The 16,099-nt window shown below is 43.4% G+C and overlaps 2 protein-coding genes across 3 annotated transcripts; one reads left to right on the plus strand and one right to left on the minus strand.

The window, feature by feature from the left end:
- Positions 1 to 1,216: 1,216 nt before the first annotated feature.
- LOC109410619 (eukaryotic translation initiation factor 2D) lies at positions 1,217 to 3,204 on the minus strand. Its single transcript, XM_019684141.3, has 2 exons — positions 2,343 to 3,204; positions 1,217 to 2,279 (listed from the first exon to the last, which is right to left on the minus strand). Exons 1-2 carry the CDS (start codon positions 3,075 to 3,077, stop codon positions 1,281 to 1,283), a joined length of 1,734 nt encoding a protein of 577 aa, XP_019539686.2. The 5' UTR covers positions 3,078 to 3,204; the 3' UTR covers positions 1,217 to 1,280.
- Positions 3,205 to 10,160: 6,956 nt separating this feature from the next.
- On the plus strand, positions 10,161 to 14,177 carry LOC115267945 (uncharacterized). 2 transcript variants are annotated; one of them, XM_029875751.2, is made up of 5 exons: positions 10,161 to 11,526; positions 11,624 to 12,440; positions 12,535 to 13,571; positions 13,647 to 13,820; positions 13,885 to 14,177. In XM_029875751.2, the coding sequence occupies exons 1-5, from the start codon at positions 10,341 to 10,343 to the stop codon at positions 14,043 to 14,045; spliced, it is 3,375 nt and encodes a 1,124-aa protein (XP_029731611.1). In that variant the 5' UTR covers positions 10,161 to 10,340; the 3' UTR covers positions 14,046 to 14,177. The 2 variants fall into 2 exon arrangements, with proteins under 2 accessions (XP_029731611.1, XP_029731610.1); XM_029875750.2 differs by having other exon boundaries at positions 10,162 to 11,526; positions 13,644 to 13,820.
- The last annotated feature ends 1,922 nt before the right edge of the window (positions 14,178 to 16,099 follow it).

The raw sequence follows: 16,099 nt of genomic DNA on the forward strand, positions 1-16,099 counted from the left end.
ATACCAATAGCCTGAATTGTAATGGCAAACCATGCTTATTTCCAAAGTTAGTAAGAATTTTTGGCAGGATATTTCTTCCGGTGATTTTTTACGAATAAATTTTTGATTTTTAGCGATTAATATAAACCATTCAGAAACAAAACAATAGTTTTATTTTCTTTTTGGGGAATGACGCGTTTTAAGAAATAGTTTTCTGGGGAATGGTACATTCTGGGGAATGGAATTCTGGGAAATGGTACATTCTGGAGAATGGATTTCTGGCGAATGGTACATTCTGGGGAATGGCATTCTGGGAATTGGTTTTCTGGGGAATGGTTTTCTGGGGAATGTTATAGAATCGAGAATTCCAGTCCAGCCTTTTGTCCAAAGTTACAGCAAGATGTTTAACTTCTTCCGAGAACTGAATTTAAACTCCATTCAAAGAAGGCTGGGTAAGATGTAATTTGTTCCTTCTGGTAATTATAACTGTTTAAGAAGGGTTCACGCTCAATACCTCTTTCCTACAGCATTTGAGAGTAAAATGCAACGTATTTTGAAGCCGATTTAAAATCGTATCATCGTGTTTCCCTCGTATCAAAACAGCCACATCATCTGCGTAGGTATCCTTTCACCTCAAAAACTTCCCATGTTTCAGAAGTGTCAACAGTAAAACTGCCATCTTCGTTTTTAAGACTTCCAAGACCATTTGAATGGTTTTCGAAAGGACTTTATGAAGCCTTGCATCTGTAGGAGCGTTAGTGATGTCTTCACATACCCGTCTCCCCAGTCGTTCCGTTTGGCTAGCCTCAATTCTCTGTTGTATTCTGTTCTGGGCTTGTTCATACTGAATCCAATCACATGTAACTTTCGCTCTATTGAACAATCGTCAGTCTTTCTCAACTTACAATCCTGTTATCAGAAAAAAGTGTATGGAGGATTTTATATCCTACAAATGAAGAGTAGAAAGATGCTAACAAGTACAAGGCTTGTGAAGTCGAGCGCTTTCCATGAGTGTTCCCATCCCTGCCTTTCACGTTCGATCGCAGGTCAATGTGAGGAAGGGAAAGGAAGTGAAAATGCATATGATTTGCTCACGGCAGATCAGTGCGTCTTCTGATGTCGAAGTGCTTTGGAAAATGAATGTTTGGCAGGTTCACTTTACCGGGTGAATACCGTATGGTGATATCTTCCTAGATTAGACTTAATGATGTCATCCGAAGAAATCCGCTCCTTTCGCCACATTTACAATAAATATTTTTTTTTTTGATAACACCAAGTGAGCAGCAACTCGCGCACTTACCTTACTTTTTCTTCTTCTTTTTCTGCTCCTTGGCAAACTCCAGTCCCGTGATGCACGCCTTCGGTATCTGGTAGGTTCCGGTCAGCAGATCGTACACAAACTTGATGTGATTTCCCTGCACCAGCAGCTGTTCGCCCTTGGTGCCGGGCACTTCCGCCATGCTGGTACTGGCAGCCGCACCCAACTTCACGGCCTTGGCAAATTCTGCCACATTTACGCCGTAGTCTTCCAGATTGCTGATCAGTGTGACCTTTTTGTTGCCTGATCGGGTTGCGGTCGTCAGATGAATTATTGACCGCTTACCTCCCTTGGTGACGGGACCCTTTTGGCTGCGCATCTCGAAGGTGCTGGTCATATTGCGCAGGACATGCTCTATCACTTCCGGTACGGAGTAGAGCGTCGTTTCCGAACCGCCACATATTGCCCGCAGCGTATCGTCCGGAGTGACCATTTTACTTTGAGGATCTATCAATTTGTTTCGTCCTACGTAGTCTTTGATGTAGTTCCGGACTTGAGTTTCGTCCAGTGCTTTCCCCACTGCAACTCCCACACTTCCGAATAGTTTCTCAGTCGCTTCGTTCACGGCATACATTTCCACCATTTTCGTCAGAAGCAGAGGAGTAGAAGCGCTCTGATCCGCTGTGCCGGCTTCTGGGTCTTCCGGTTTCTTCATTTTATACGGATAGAAGGAAAGTACATCCGGATGTTCAAGATTTATCGAAACAATCTTTTCGATGCCTTTCTTCTCCTCCTTGATTTGAATCAGTCCTTCTTTGGCCATTTCCTTCAGGAACGTGCCAACTTTCTTGTACGAGCTACGTTTCATTTCGATTCCTTCGGGCAGCTCCGGTTGCACATACTGAGGATAGAACGTGCTCGTCAGAATGGGAAGCGCCATCTTTTTTCCCTGTAGCTTGATAGCATTGAGGAAAGCCCCTTTAATGAGCTTATCCGGATCAGGCTGAGACTCCTCCTCGAATTCATCGTCAGGATCATTTCCCTGTAAAAAATAAATTCAAACTTAATCGGTCCGCTTTCAATCTCATTACAACGCGTCACTTACCTCCACCTCCGCCTCTAATTCCCCATTGACGTCCACATCGGCCAACTTTTCCGTCACCTCCTTCACCGACGGCTGCTGTTCCTTCGCCACCTCCGGACCCGGTGACCCCAGCGGAGGGAATTCATCATCCAGCTTCGGAACGGCTTGAATGGCTCCCATCAGAGGAACCTGCTGGCAAACCGAAGGTTCCATTCCCCACAGCTTATCGCCGAAGACGTGCATCATCCGAACGGCAATCCCGTGGCCACCGCACATGTACAGATCGTCACTGGAATGAGCCAGCAGTCCAACGCCCACCGCCGCACGGTTCGAGGTCAAATTCACCGCCACGATGTCATCTTTCCTGTAGTTGCCCCACGACTTCATGTCGTTCCCCCGGCGGACCACTCCAGGGATCATCAGGTCGGCCCCGTTGGCCAGCTTCGGAAGCACCGCCGGATGGGTGGTGAACTCCGGCACCATGTCCGGACACGCCCACAGCGTATAAACGGTCGGAATCAGCTTGCTGTCCAACTCGAAGAAAATCGGCCGCTTGTCGCTGGTGTAGACCGTGACTTGGCACTCACCGTGGGTCACGATTTTGACGACGCAGACCTTGCACTTGTTGCCAAACAGTTCCGCCAGCGGGGATGATTCCGATGCAGCGAACTGCGATTGGGCCCGCTGCTTCAGGCGTTTCCGTTCCGATCCCGTTACCAGGATGTTGCTTTTCACTCGGAACGGTTTGATGAACATTTCTAAGCTGGAGTATTACAAATTATCACTAAAAAGTACTGAAAATGAAGGAAATTTGGCTAAAAACAACGCGACTGTGGCCGATGACACGGGTGAGTTTTTGGAAAGACCTTTTGTTTTGATGTGGGCACTGTCAAACTTTGTGCAGTTCGGTCAAGGGGTCAATCGAAGCTAAAAACTGTCACTTCGATTGTAATTTGCAGGATTTCAAAGAAAATTTCCACAGTTGATTGGCCTCCTACACGGAAAAATATTATAACCCAAAGAATAAGTTTTAAAAACTTAAATTTGACTAAACTGCTTAAAGTTTTAACTCAAAGTTGGGTTGTTTTCTCCCTCGCCCCACCGCAATGTTTTCGAAAACAAAGAGAGAAGCACCGACGCATCCGCTGCTCTTCCGTGGAAGAAGCCAAATTTGGGTTTTCTTGAGTTAACCCAAATTTGCGTCAATGAATTAACTACATCGGCTGTTTTCCTACTCTCCGCATCGTCCAAAGTGGCGCTAGCTTCTATGCGCGAAAAATCGCTAAAAGTAAATCGCAAAAATATTGTATGGCGAATAGCATCTAAAGGCAAATTTATCGAAGTGGAATACATTATTCGAAAAAATATTTGGTAGTGGTTGTGCAAGGAGAATACATTTTACTAAGGTGGCGCAGATAAACATTGCAAACCACTGGTTGTCTCTTCCATTCTTCTGGTGTTCTTATGGAACTGAAATAGTGACGTCACTATTTTAGTTGCATAAGAACACCAGAAGAGTGGAAGAGACAACCAGTGGTTTGCAATGTTTATCTGCGCCACCTTAGTAAAATGTATTCTCCTTGGTGGTTGTGCACAATGGTGACTACTATTAAGCCTGCCAAATATTTTTTCAGTAAAAGCTTTGTATTTCAAGTTATTCAAGTTTAGATGCTTTTCACCATACAAAATAAAATGGATTTACTCCTGCTGATCAACTGTGGGTGTGCGTCAAGCGGGTAGTCCATTGAGGCCTCCGTTGGGTGAAAATAACTTACCACTGGGTTAATTTTTTTGCCGCTCTCAAACGAGAACTACTCACTCGCCCCTATCGCTGTTTGACGCAAATTTGAGTAATTCCACGGAAGACCGGGATTGCGTCAAAACAACTTAAATTTGGGTTCATTTGTAGTTCCGTGTAATTAGCCTGTGTATGCTGGCAAAATTCTTTTGTTCTTTGACTTGTACCGCAGACAGACGTTGTTGTAGCTCGAACAAATTTATTCAAATTTTCTGTGTAAATTTTCACTAGCGACACCTAGGCAACCGATTGCCACAGTGCAGCCGCGTGCAGTTGACAGTTTGAGAAACCACGTGCTTCCAGTCGCTTACTTACCACCCAATTCACCACCCACCGAAAAATAAAACCAAAACAAACACCAGGGGGTGAGAAACTCGGCACACTTCATTTTGTGCCAATGTGCCGGCGATGTGCCGAAGTGTGCCGCCATACTGGCAGTCATGCTGTCAGTTGACTTCTGACTTTTTTATGTATCTGGCAACTACGCGTTTGTTTTGGTTTTCGTTTTGTGTTCAGTCATAACCAACAAATATTGTGTGATGTTCGTAATGCTGCCTCTATCCATTTTGTGGCTGAGGAGGTTGTTTTTGCCAAAATATTCCACCACAAACTGGAAAATTTGATCGACACAGGGATCGCCATCTGGGATGGTCATCTCAAGTGCAGAAGCCTAGAAAAGTAGCATTTTATTGCCTTTAGAGCCCCAGATTTTAATCCTCGCCGCCATCCGAAATATTATGCTTCAAAGGACTTGCGATCCCGCCATTTATTATTAAAATACATTCGATGGCATCTTCCGGGCGCATCTAAACCAAGTTCGAAACCTCTCTGGAAGCCCTAGAAGACCCCTTTGTTTAAGTTTAACCGTTAAACATTACATGAAAATTCAAGAGCAACTTCCATCACAGTCTTATTTTGTGTATCAAAGTGTTGTTTTGTCGTTGCTTTTTTTGGTTTTGGTTGAAAAGAAAAACATGGAGAAGTGATGCCAGTTTTATGACAGCCAATCTAGAAAAGTGCCAGCTTGTGCCAGCAAGTGTGCCGAAAGTGTGCCCGGCACATTGTGCCGAGTTTCTCACCCCCTGACAAACACTGTCAAAATCATTCCTACATTTGCGCCACATTCACAAAGATTTCCCAATGCGAGTGAAGTTCATCCGAATGCAGTTTTATTCAAGCAAATCTATGTAAAATAAAAGTAATAGTGTGTAAAATATTTTACAAGAGTCCTGCGCTAGTTTGTGCAAAAGATTTTAGACATTAAATAAAAGTCATTTACTCTACACAAATTATGTGGAACCATTATTAGCGTGCAACACGTGCGGTCTTTTCCCGCCATCCGGCTGGAAGACGACCTTGGTGACAGTTGTTGGTCGCAACGCACATGTGAGGCAGCGATTGAATATGAACGTCGCTAACGCCATCTGTTCGCTGATTGCCACTTGGCAATTTGTGGCGGCCATGTTTTTTACACAAGCTGCTGAGTCAAACTTGAACGTCTGTCTGCGCTTGTACCTTGACTTGTACTGCGAGCACTCATAAGCGTAACTAGGTCATAAGTCTAGGGGGGGCCATGGCCATATCGATATAGATTTTTATACTCCAGGACTGCTCATAAGATACTTTTCGTCTGAATCTCGTGATTCTGGAGGGGGCCAGGCCCCCCCTGGCCACCCCCTATTTACGCCAATGCGAGCACTATTTTGGTGCTGTCCTGCTCACTCTCACAGGAATTTGGAACACAGTGCTCGCAGTGAATGTCAAAATCTCACAGCATGCAGAGGCTACTAATAATATTATCACAGAGAAACAGACGTCACACTTGGAAAAAATTTCATTAAAAAACATCGTCAAGAAAACGTAATCGCCCAATGCTAAATGTACTCTGTAATGAATTATACCACGGACAGACATGTGATACGAGTGTGATTCCTGTACAACGGTACGCAGTGCCAAGAAAATTCTAACAAGACTGACTTGAACTGAAAGAATTTGCAGTACATATGGCACTCATTTCAAACGCAATGGTACAGTGATTCTTGTATCACATGTGTGTCATAAGTATTAACTACATCGGCTGTTATCCTACTCTCCGCATCGACCAAAGTGGCGCTAGCTTCTATGCGCGAAAAATCGCTAAAAGTAAATCGCAAAAATATTGTATGGCGAATAGCATCTAAAGGCAAATTTATCGAAGTGGATTACATTATTCGAAAAAATATTTGGTAGTGGTTGTGCACAATGGTGACTAAAGCCTACCAAATATTTTTTCAGTTAAAGCTTTCTATTTCAAGGGTCTGTGTCAATGGACTACCCGCTTGTCGCACACCCACAGTTTATCAGCAGGAGTAAATCAATTTTATTTTGTATGGTTAAAAGCATCTAAACTTGAATTACTTGAAATAGAAAGCTTTTACTGAAAAAATATTTGGTAGGCCTAATAGTAGTCACCATTGTGCACAACCACTACCAAATATTTTTTCGAATAATGTATTCCACTTTGATAAATTTGCCTTTAGATGCTATTCGCCATACAATATATTTGCGATTTACTTTTAGCGATTTTTCGCGCATAGAAGCTAGCGCCACATTGGTCGATGCGGAGAGTAGGAAAACAGCCGATGTAGTTAATACTTAGAGAATAGAGAGAAGCACCGACGCATCCGCTGCTCTTCCGTGGAAGAAGCCAAATTTGGGTTTTCTTGAGTTAACCCAAATTTGCGTCAATGAATTAACTACACCGGCTGTTTTCCTACTCTCCGCATCGACCAATGTGGCGCTAGCTTCTATGCGTGAAAAATCGCTAAAAGTAAATCGCAAATATATTGTATGGCGAATAGCATCTAAAGGCAAATTTATCGAAGAGGAATACATTATTCGAAAAAATATTTGGTAGTGGTTGTGCACAATGGTGACCACTATTAAGCCTACCAAATATTTTTTCAGTAAAAGCTTTCTATTTCAAGTAATTCGCGTTTAGATGCATTTCGCCATACAAAATTAAATTGGTTTACTCCTGCTGATCAACTGTGGCTGCGCGCAAACCGGGTAGTCCATTCATTGGCGAATTAAAATTAATTTTCACTTAAACTTGACAGTTCGATAATTATTTCCTTAGGAAAACTGTCAAGTTTAAGTGTTGAACTGTCAAATTTAAGTAAAAATTAATTTTAATTCGCCAATTGACACAGACCCCAAGTAATGGACTACAGCGGCCGTTCGCTCGTTGCAAACCCGCTCATTGCAACGCTTTTTAGTTGCAAGTTCGCTAATTGCAAAATTTGACACGTATTTGCAATTAAAAAGCAATCAAGTGTCAAATTTTTGCTGTCAGTCATGCTGGCAGTGCATTTCGATGCAGTTTAGTGTCAAATTGACGTTGCAATTAGCGAATGGCATTCGCTCGTTGCAAAGTAAACATTTTGCAACGAGCGAACGGCCGCTGTACCCGCTTTGCGCGCAGCCACAGTTGATCAGCAGGAGTAAATCCATTTTATTTTGTATGGTGAAAAGCATCTAAACTTGAATTTCTTGAAATAGAAAGCTTTTACTGAAAAAATATTTGGTAGGCTTTATGGTAGTCACCAATGTGCACAACCACTACCAAATATTTTTTCGAATAATGTATTCCACTTCGATAAATTTGCCTTTAGATGCTATTCGCCATACAATATTTTTTCGATTTACTTTTAGCGATTTTTCGCGCATAGAAGCTAGCGCCACATTGGTCGATGCGGAGAGTAGGAAAACAGCCGATGTATTTAATTCATTTAAGGACAAGGTATTTGGAGTACATTGCTTAAAATTTCTAGAGCACCGTTTTTTAGAACCGTTGAACGGATTTGGATGAAAATGCATCACGCTAATTGTTCAGTGGTTGTCAATAGCGTGATGCATTTTAATCCAAATCCGTTCAACGGTTCTAAAAAACGGTGCTCTTGAAATTTTGAGCAATGTACTCCAAATACCTTGTCCTTAAGTTTAGATGCTTTTCACCATACAAAATAAAATGGATTTAATCCTGCTGATCAACTGTGGGTGTGCGCCAAGCGGGTAGTCCATTGGCCGGGTCGCCACTAGATAGCGGTAGTGAGCAAACGTCAAACAGGAGCGAAAACGATACCAGCGCTGCGAGTGGTCAATCGACTTACTACTGAATATTTGAATCAACCGTGTCCCCCCTAAATTTAACGGTCGACCAGCAAAGCGAGTGAACGCTTCTGTCAAATCAGCACAGGCGCGAACCTTTTCCTATATGAATACACGGGGATTTGGAGTCAAGCTATCAAAACAACGCGAACCGTTATAGAGGAGGCAGTAGTGTTCGGCTATTTTTCATCATGGCGTCGGGGACAACAAATTTTAATTTACAGCGGCCGTTCGCTCGTTGCAAACCCGCTCATTGCAACGCTTTTTAGTTGCAAGTTCGCTAATTGCAAAATTTGACACGTATTTGCAATTAAAAAGCAATCAAGTGTCAAATTTTTGCTGTCAGTCATGCTGGCAGTGCATTTCGATGCAGTTTAGTGTCAAATTGACGTTGCAATTAGCGAATGGCATTCGCTCGTTGCAAAGTAAACATTTTGCAACGAGCGAACGGCCGCTGTATTTGTTCTTGCTGTCACGTCGGTTCGTCGGTAGTGTAACGTCTGTTTCTCTGTTATTAGGCCATATGAATAAAGCTGAGTAAATACTCTTTACTCAGATCTCTGTGAAGATTCACAGAGATTTGTTCCACGGCTTCACATACACTGCGAACCCAGCTCTACTCTTTAAGGAGTAAAAAATACCCTCTTTCGACAAATATATGAAACTGTCAAAAAAGAGGGTACTTCAAAATTTTCAATAAAGGGTATTTTTTGCTCTTTTGCATGTTTCGAGCACATTCCCATTAATGGGTGAAAATCTTGTTTTAATATTTTCCTCGCGCTCAGCAACAGGAGATAGCAAGATGGACACAGTTAAAATGTAAGTTTGCATTGAAATATTATTTTACCAACTTTTTTAACGGATTTATTATTAATTAATTATATACTCCTTTTGCAGGGATCCCGGAAAGTTCCAGACACCTGTTTCAGGATGTTCCAGAGCGAAGCATCTCGTCAAATTATGATCCAGGTTGGCGAGAGGTATTCCTTCCGACCATTGCAACATTCTACCCCGAAGGATTTCATTACCTTATGTTGCAGCGGCAAGGCATCAGACGGGACTTTACAGAAAAATCACTAAAGGATTTTAATGTTGATAAATAAAATTTTATGTTTCACATAATTGTATGTTCTCGTTGTTTCTTGTTTTTTAATTCTTCAAAACCTAAATTCAAGAGAAGTTTCTATAAAAATGAAAAAAGAGTGAAATTTACCCTTTTTCCTATATGCGTTTCGATTTGGAAAAAAGGGTAAAATTTATCCGTTGGTTTGACGTACGAGGCCTGCACTCAGAAATAAAAGTATACACGGAATTACTATTATTTATGCATTTTGTATCCGCATCTCTCTCATTCTCTTTCTGTTTTCATGCTATCTGGTGCTTCGCCTGGGTTGACGAAACACTTCTCTTCAACCCAGGCTAAACGGCAGATAGCATGAAAAACAAAAGAGAGTGAGAGAGATGCGGATACAAAATGCATAAATAATAGTAATTCCGTGTATACTTTTATTTCTGAGTGTGTACTCTTTAAAGAGTACAGGCCTTTTACTCTTTTTATGAGTTCACCTAGTTACTCTCAAAGAGAGTACTTTTCTACCCTTTAAAGAGTAGTTTGGTTTCGCAGTGTAGATTTAGTAAAGAGTATTTACTCAATTTTATTCATATGGCCTATTGATTGATGCACCAAGCGAAAAGAAGAAGAAGTTCTGACATCCAAGCGGTGTGCCGTCGATTAGATCCTCGTCGCTGATTGGTCGATGGATGTAAACGGCACACCGCTTGGATGTCAAAACTCTTCTTCTTACCGTTTGGTGCATCAATCAATTATGTTCCTACTGACAGCATTGTTACATAACCTACCCCAATCATCGGTGAACCCCTTGGTAGTTTTGCATCAGCTTTTCTGTCAAAGAAAACAAAACAACGCGCATTATTCGTTTTCCCGTGAAAAGTTTGTGAAAATTGTGAAATTTAACGCGAATTTACATGTTTTTCGGGTCGCCGTATCATTTTCCGTAGAAACACAAACGTTCCGCGTCGGGTGCCAGTGGAGTTTTCGCTGATTGAGCCCAATGGGGGTCCGAAAGTGCATCATCAAGGAGTGCCCCTCGAGCTCGGCTCGGAAGGAGGACCGCGGCGTAACATTTCATCGCATTCCGATCAAGGAGGATGTCAAGGGGTTGTGGATAGAGGCTTGCCGGTTGCCGGAGAATTTTAAAATCAACAAAGGTTCAAATGTGTGCAGCCGACACTTCCGGAAGGCAGATTTTTCGGATTTCAAGGGGAAGAAGTATGTGCTGAAGCTGGGTGCAGTTCCGACGATATTTTCATGGTCGATTGTTTCCACCCCGAAGCGGGAGGTCAAAGAAGAGGAGGTACCGGAGAAGAAGGACGAGGTTAAGGAAGAGAAAAGCGACGAGGCTGTGAAGGAGGAACCGCAAAAGGATGAGGCGGAGACAAAAGAGGAAGAACCGTGTGAAACGCCGGAAGCCAAGAATGAACCGGAAGAGCAGAAAGATGACGTGAAGGAAGTAAAAGAGGAGCAAAAGGTAGAGATCAAGCACGAAGTGGCGGACGATGATGTTGTTCTGAAGGAGGATGCTCTGGTATCGCCGTTGTCAGCTTCAGCAAAAAAGAAAGCCCCATCGAAGAAGAAGGCCACGCCTAAGCGAGCATCTTCCAGTAGGGCTACGGGATCGTCATCGGCAAAGAAAGCCCGTCGTAGTGATCCCACGCCAGCGTCAAAGGAGGGAAAGAAGGCTCCTCCTTCACCGCGTAAGTCGATGCCAGCCGCAGCGAGCAGCAGTCAGTCGCAGATCAATTTCGCTCCCGGGACGAAAATCGAAGCGCAGGATTTTGCCGGAAAGTGGCATCCAGCCAAGCTGCTGGAGGTCGACACAGAAGAGCGCGAGGTTCTGGTCCAATTCGATAAGAACGGTGCAAAGAGCAACTCGAAGCTGAACGATGAATGGATTCCGATGGATAGTGTCCGCTTGAGACCTCTCCAGCAGCCGAAAACCCCCAGCAACGGGAAGGTCAAGTTTTCCATCGGCGAGAAGTGTTTCGCCCGCTGGAGTGACTCGCGTAAATTCCCGGCCACCATTCAGGCCGTGCTGGAAAACGACATGTACGAGGTGCTGTTCGACGATGGATTCGTGAAGGTGTGCAAAATAAACCACATCAGCAAGGTGAAGAGGCACGAGGTGGCCGGTGAGGTGGAGGACGCTTTGGGTACGCCCATCAAACAGGAGGAGGATGGTAAGTTACTTAGGTTATTCATAAGAAATCAGTTTTTTGATGTACTGTCTACGATCGAGAACAAGGTTTCGATAATTTTCCTTTTTATGATCCGCAGCGGAACCCTTGCCAGCACCGGTAACACCAGTGGCAGCGCTTCACATCCCCCAGGTGGCCAAGGTCAGCGACTATCCGGAGATTCCCAAGTCCGGCGAATGGTGCTGCCACTGGATGAACGATTTCCCCATCGGGGATGAGGCCGTTGTCGAAGTGGGAGGAGTCAAAGTACACAGCGTCATCGTAGCCGATTGGCGGCTCCCGGAAGGCTGGGTCAAACATGTCTATCAAAGGATCACCACCTTCGGGAAGATGGACGTGCTGTTGGTCAATGCGGAAGGGCAGATTTTCCGTTCGCGACAGGAGCTGAAAGCTTTCCTGGCCACAAAAGGTGAGACATACGATCCCAACGTGTTTGACTTTGGACTGCACAAGAAGCGCTCGAAGGAGCTGGGATTCTGCCACTATACTCAGGAGTACAAGGACTCTCTGCTTCCTCCTCCGGTGTTACCCGAACCGGTTCTTCTGAACACGGAAATCAACATCGGCTCGGTCAAGGTCAAGATCATCGATAATCTGCTGCAGTGTCCGGAGGTAGACTGCCTGAAGACCTTCCGGAAGGAGAACCATCTGCAAATTCACATAAAACATTACCACAAAGAGCTGGCCAAGGGACTGGGAGAGATCCCAAATATGCAGGATTTGGCCGCGCTACGGACTCCGGTGGAAATTATCGACACTCCACCGAAGATGAGCCGGCGCAAGTCGATTTCCATGTCGGCGTCCAAGACCTCGCTGAAGGAGGAACTCCAACGGGACGAGTTGGTCATTAAAAGCGAACCGGGCTTGGAGGACTTTGTGAAAGCTGAGGGAAATAGGTGAGTCGAACTTCACTGAACATTTCTCCCAGACTTACGAAAATGTTCCCATGTCACTTGTACATTCCATTTATTTCACCCTTTTTTTTCACAGTGAGGAATCCTCTGAAACCGTTCTCAAAAAAGAAAAACTCGATTCGATTGATAAACCAGCAGAGTTCTCGACCCCGGCGGACATCAAACCGGACATGGCCAACGTATCCCTCCCAGCGGACGGCACCCCCTCCGGATCATTTGACGCGGAAGAAGCCATCGAGTCGCTGGCCACCACAGCAACGACCAAAACAACGACCACCAAGGGTTCCACCAAGATCAAAATGTTCTCCAGCAAGAAGAAGAAGTACACCAAAAAGACCAAAGCCGCCGGTGGGTCGGTCACTAAGTCGGCATCGGCTGCTGCCAAGAAGAAAAAGAAGCGAAAGCTGAATGTGTCCAGGGCCGCCGCCATGGATTATATGGAAGCGGACGACACGCGGCATTCGTTCGCTACGGCCGGCAACGATAGTTTCTTCCGGCATGGGTACAGCTTTGATAAGGATCTAGACAACAGCCAGATGACAAATGCCAGCATTTGCGGACAGTTCGGAGAAGATTCCATCAATGCGGCCGTCAACAGTCCGAGGTTCATCAACGAGAACGGAGAAGTCATCAAGATCGTTTCGATGAAGAAGGAAGAGATCATCAACTGTATGTGCGGTTACGGTGAGGAGGATGGATTGATGGTCCAGTGCGAGCTGTGTCTCTGCTGGCAGCACGGAATTTGCAACGGATTCGAACGGGATAATCAGGTTCCGGACAAGTACGTTTGCTACATCTGCCGGAATCCGCAAGGGGGTCGAGAATCTCGCAAGTACATTCACGATCAGGACTGGCTGTACGAGGGTAAACTTCCGGTGGCCAGCTACCATGCCCAGAACTCGAAACATGCCACTAGATTTGATATTCTGAAGCAAAGTCATACCTTGGGTGGGAATTTGCTCGAGCTGAAACGGTTCATGCACAGTCTGAAGGTGAAGATCAACATCGCTGAGAAGAAGGATCACCCGAAAATGTACCTGTGGTCGAAAAAATGGGAGAACAGTCCGCCTCGCGGCGGAAATGGAGATTTGTCGGGAATAGTTCCGCTGAATGGTAAGTGTATCAGAAAATAACGTCCAACAAAAACAACCGTCATGCCAAACGGCATCAATTCTCCTACATCAGCAGGTACGCCCCAGTCGGCAGTCAAAACCGAACAGAAGCCAGTTCCGATCCCACAGATTCCCGTCCCGGAAGCACCCATTGATCCGGCCGAATGCCAAGCCATTCTATTGGAGCACATCCAGAAGCAACAGAATGCGGCGATGGCTCGACTGCAGGCCATTGAGGCACAGATCATAGGTACGCGACATACAAACTCTCTCGATTCTCCTGGTCCTTCTAACCCACTACTGTCCCCTTCTAGCCCTGGAAGCGTACGACGACAAATCGGAACTGCTGGAGTCGCCCACGGCCAAAAATTATCCCAAGACGAAGCAGACGATCCACATGCTGCTGAACGATTTGGACAAGATGAAGAAGATCTCCGCTATCCACCGTAGTGCACAGCAACCGCCAACTTACTAATCCAGCAAATACCTACTTTGAAACTTGAATTTTAGCTGGTGTTTGTTCTTCACCCGTGACGGATTGTAACTTGTAAGTACCTACCTTCTATTTTCTTCGTAATAGGATCATATCTTCAATCTATAAAACATATCGTCCCCTTAATGCTAGAACTAGGTAACTGGTTTTGCGAAATCGTGAGCAATTTGTTTACATCTGAACGTTCACCACAATAAACAAAAGTTTGTCGATTGAAACTACAAAAACACATAATGATTCTTCTTTTAAGACCAACAAAGAGTTTGTTTTATAGCAGAATATGTTTTACCAGCCATTTTTACCCGTAATTCCCGAAACGAGTTACCTAGTTCTAGTATTGAGGGGGCGATATGTAATGAGTGTTTCATTGCTATATCACATCAGCCTTATCGAAAGTCCTTTAAAACAGGGTGTTTTACTGCTTGTTATGCCGGGTTTCATGCTGCAGTATGACCGTTCGTGCTATGATATCCTATAAAGTCTCTCAGCACTCATTGTTGAATACTTCCTGGGGCGTCTGGTACGTTTGCAATACAGGTATACCTCGATTTAGTGGACATTTCAATTTTTGAAATGTCTATAAAATCGAATTTTACATAAAATCGAAGCAAAATTTTTTATTTTATTTGAATTTTATACCAAAATGTACCAAAACATATAAAAACTGCATGGAAATTGAGTTTTCGATAAAAGTTTCGGAGTTTTTGCCATATATGAGTTATTCTCGCTAAATAACGAATAAACCACTATCTCGCTATTTTGTTAAAATCGAAATGATTTGTCGCCAAAACTATGTATTGTTGATTCAAAAGCCAATATTTTGAGCAATGGACATACACACTAACGTTATTTGCATAAATGTCCCAAAAAAAATAAAAAGTTCCGAAATTCATTCAGGGATTCCTTTGACAATGTCTCCGAAGATTTATTTACCCTGGAATTTCTTTACGAATTGCTTCATAAATTCCTCCAGGGATACCATCTGAAATTCCTCAAGGGATTCCTTCGGAAATTGAGAGGCTCGTGACAAGCACTTGATGGAGCGTGGTTACTGGATGTGCTGTATTTGCCGAACGAACTTTCTGTATAAGTAGTAGATTCTGTAAGTAGTAGGTTTGTGCCGCTATCTGCTCTGTCGCCTTTTGTTGCAATTCTGAGGTGGTAAATAAAATTGGGTAAACGCACAATTTCAACTTTATAACGACGTTGTCCGAATAAAACTTCCCACATCAAATCATTATGTTACAGAATATTTCAGAAAATCTTCCATGTGTTCCTCCAGAAAAATCACAAAGAATAATTTAACAAAATTTGACAAGAATTGCTTCACTTATTCCTCCGTGATTTTTCACAGATCATTTCAGAGATTGTTTGAGAAATTCGCCCAGGAATTACTTCAGAAATTCCTCAAGTAATTTATTCATAAATTTTTGCTAGCCATTCGTTTGGAGAATCATTTGGAGATTTCTTCAGAAAATCTACCAAAAAATTCTTCAGAAATTCTTTTAAAACTTCTTTCTATTTTGTTTGCGGAAACTTGTCCGAGGATTCGGCCAAAAAATCCTTCACGGATTCTTTTACAAAAACCTTCCATGGATTCATTCGGAAATTGTTTTCAGAGGTTTGTTTAGAAATTCCTTCTATTCTATAAATTCCCCAAAGAATTCTTTCAAAATATTGTTCATCATTTATTTCTGAAATTCCTCCATTTTTTTCAAAAAAATATCCATGAATTTGAGTAGAAATTCCTCTAGGGATTCGCACAAAAATGCGTTCAGAGATTCCTTCGAAAATTCCACTAGGGATTGCTTCAGAAGCTTAGTGTATGAGTTTTTGTAGAAATTTCTCCAGAGATTTCCTCAGAAAATCCTTCAGAGATTTTGCTTTTTTTCGAGACTTTTTTAGATTTTTTTTCCGAAAAATCCTTCCGAAACTCCTTTAATCATTTTCTAAAATGATCCCCTAAGGATTTGTTCCAAAACTTTCTCCGGGGCTTGCTTTAGAAATTGCTCCAGAGATTTTTTTGAATCTAAATT

This window comes from Aedes albopictus, chromosome 3 (genome assembly GCF_035046485.1).
Source record: "Aedes albopictus strain Foshan chromosome 3, AalbF5, whole genome shotgun sequence".
NCBI classification, from domain to species: Eukaryota; Metazoa; Arthropoda; class Insecta; order Diptera; family Culicidae; genus Aedes; species Aedes albopictus.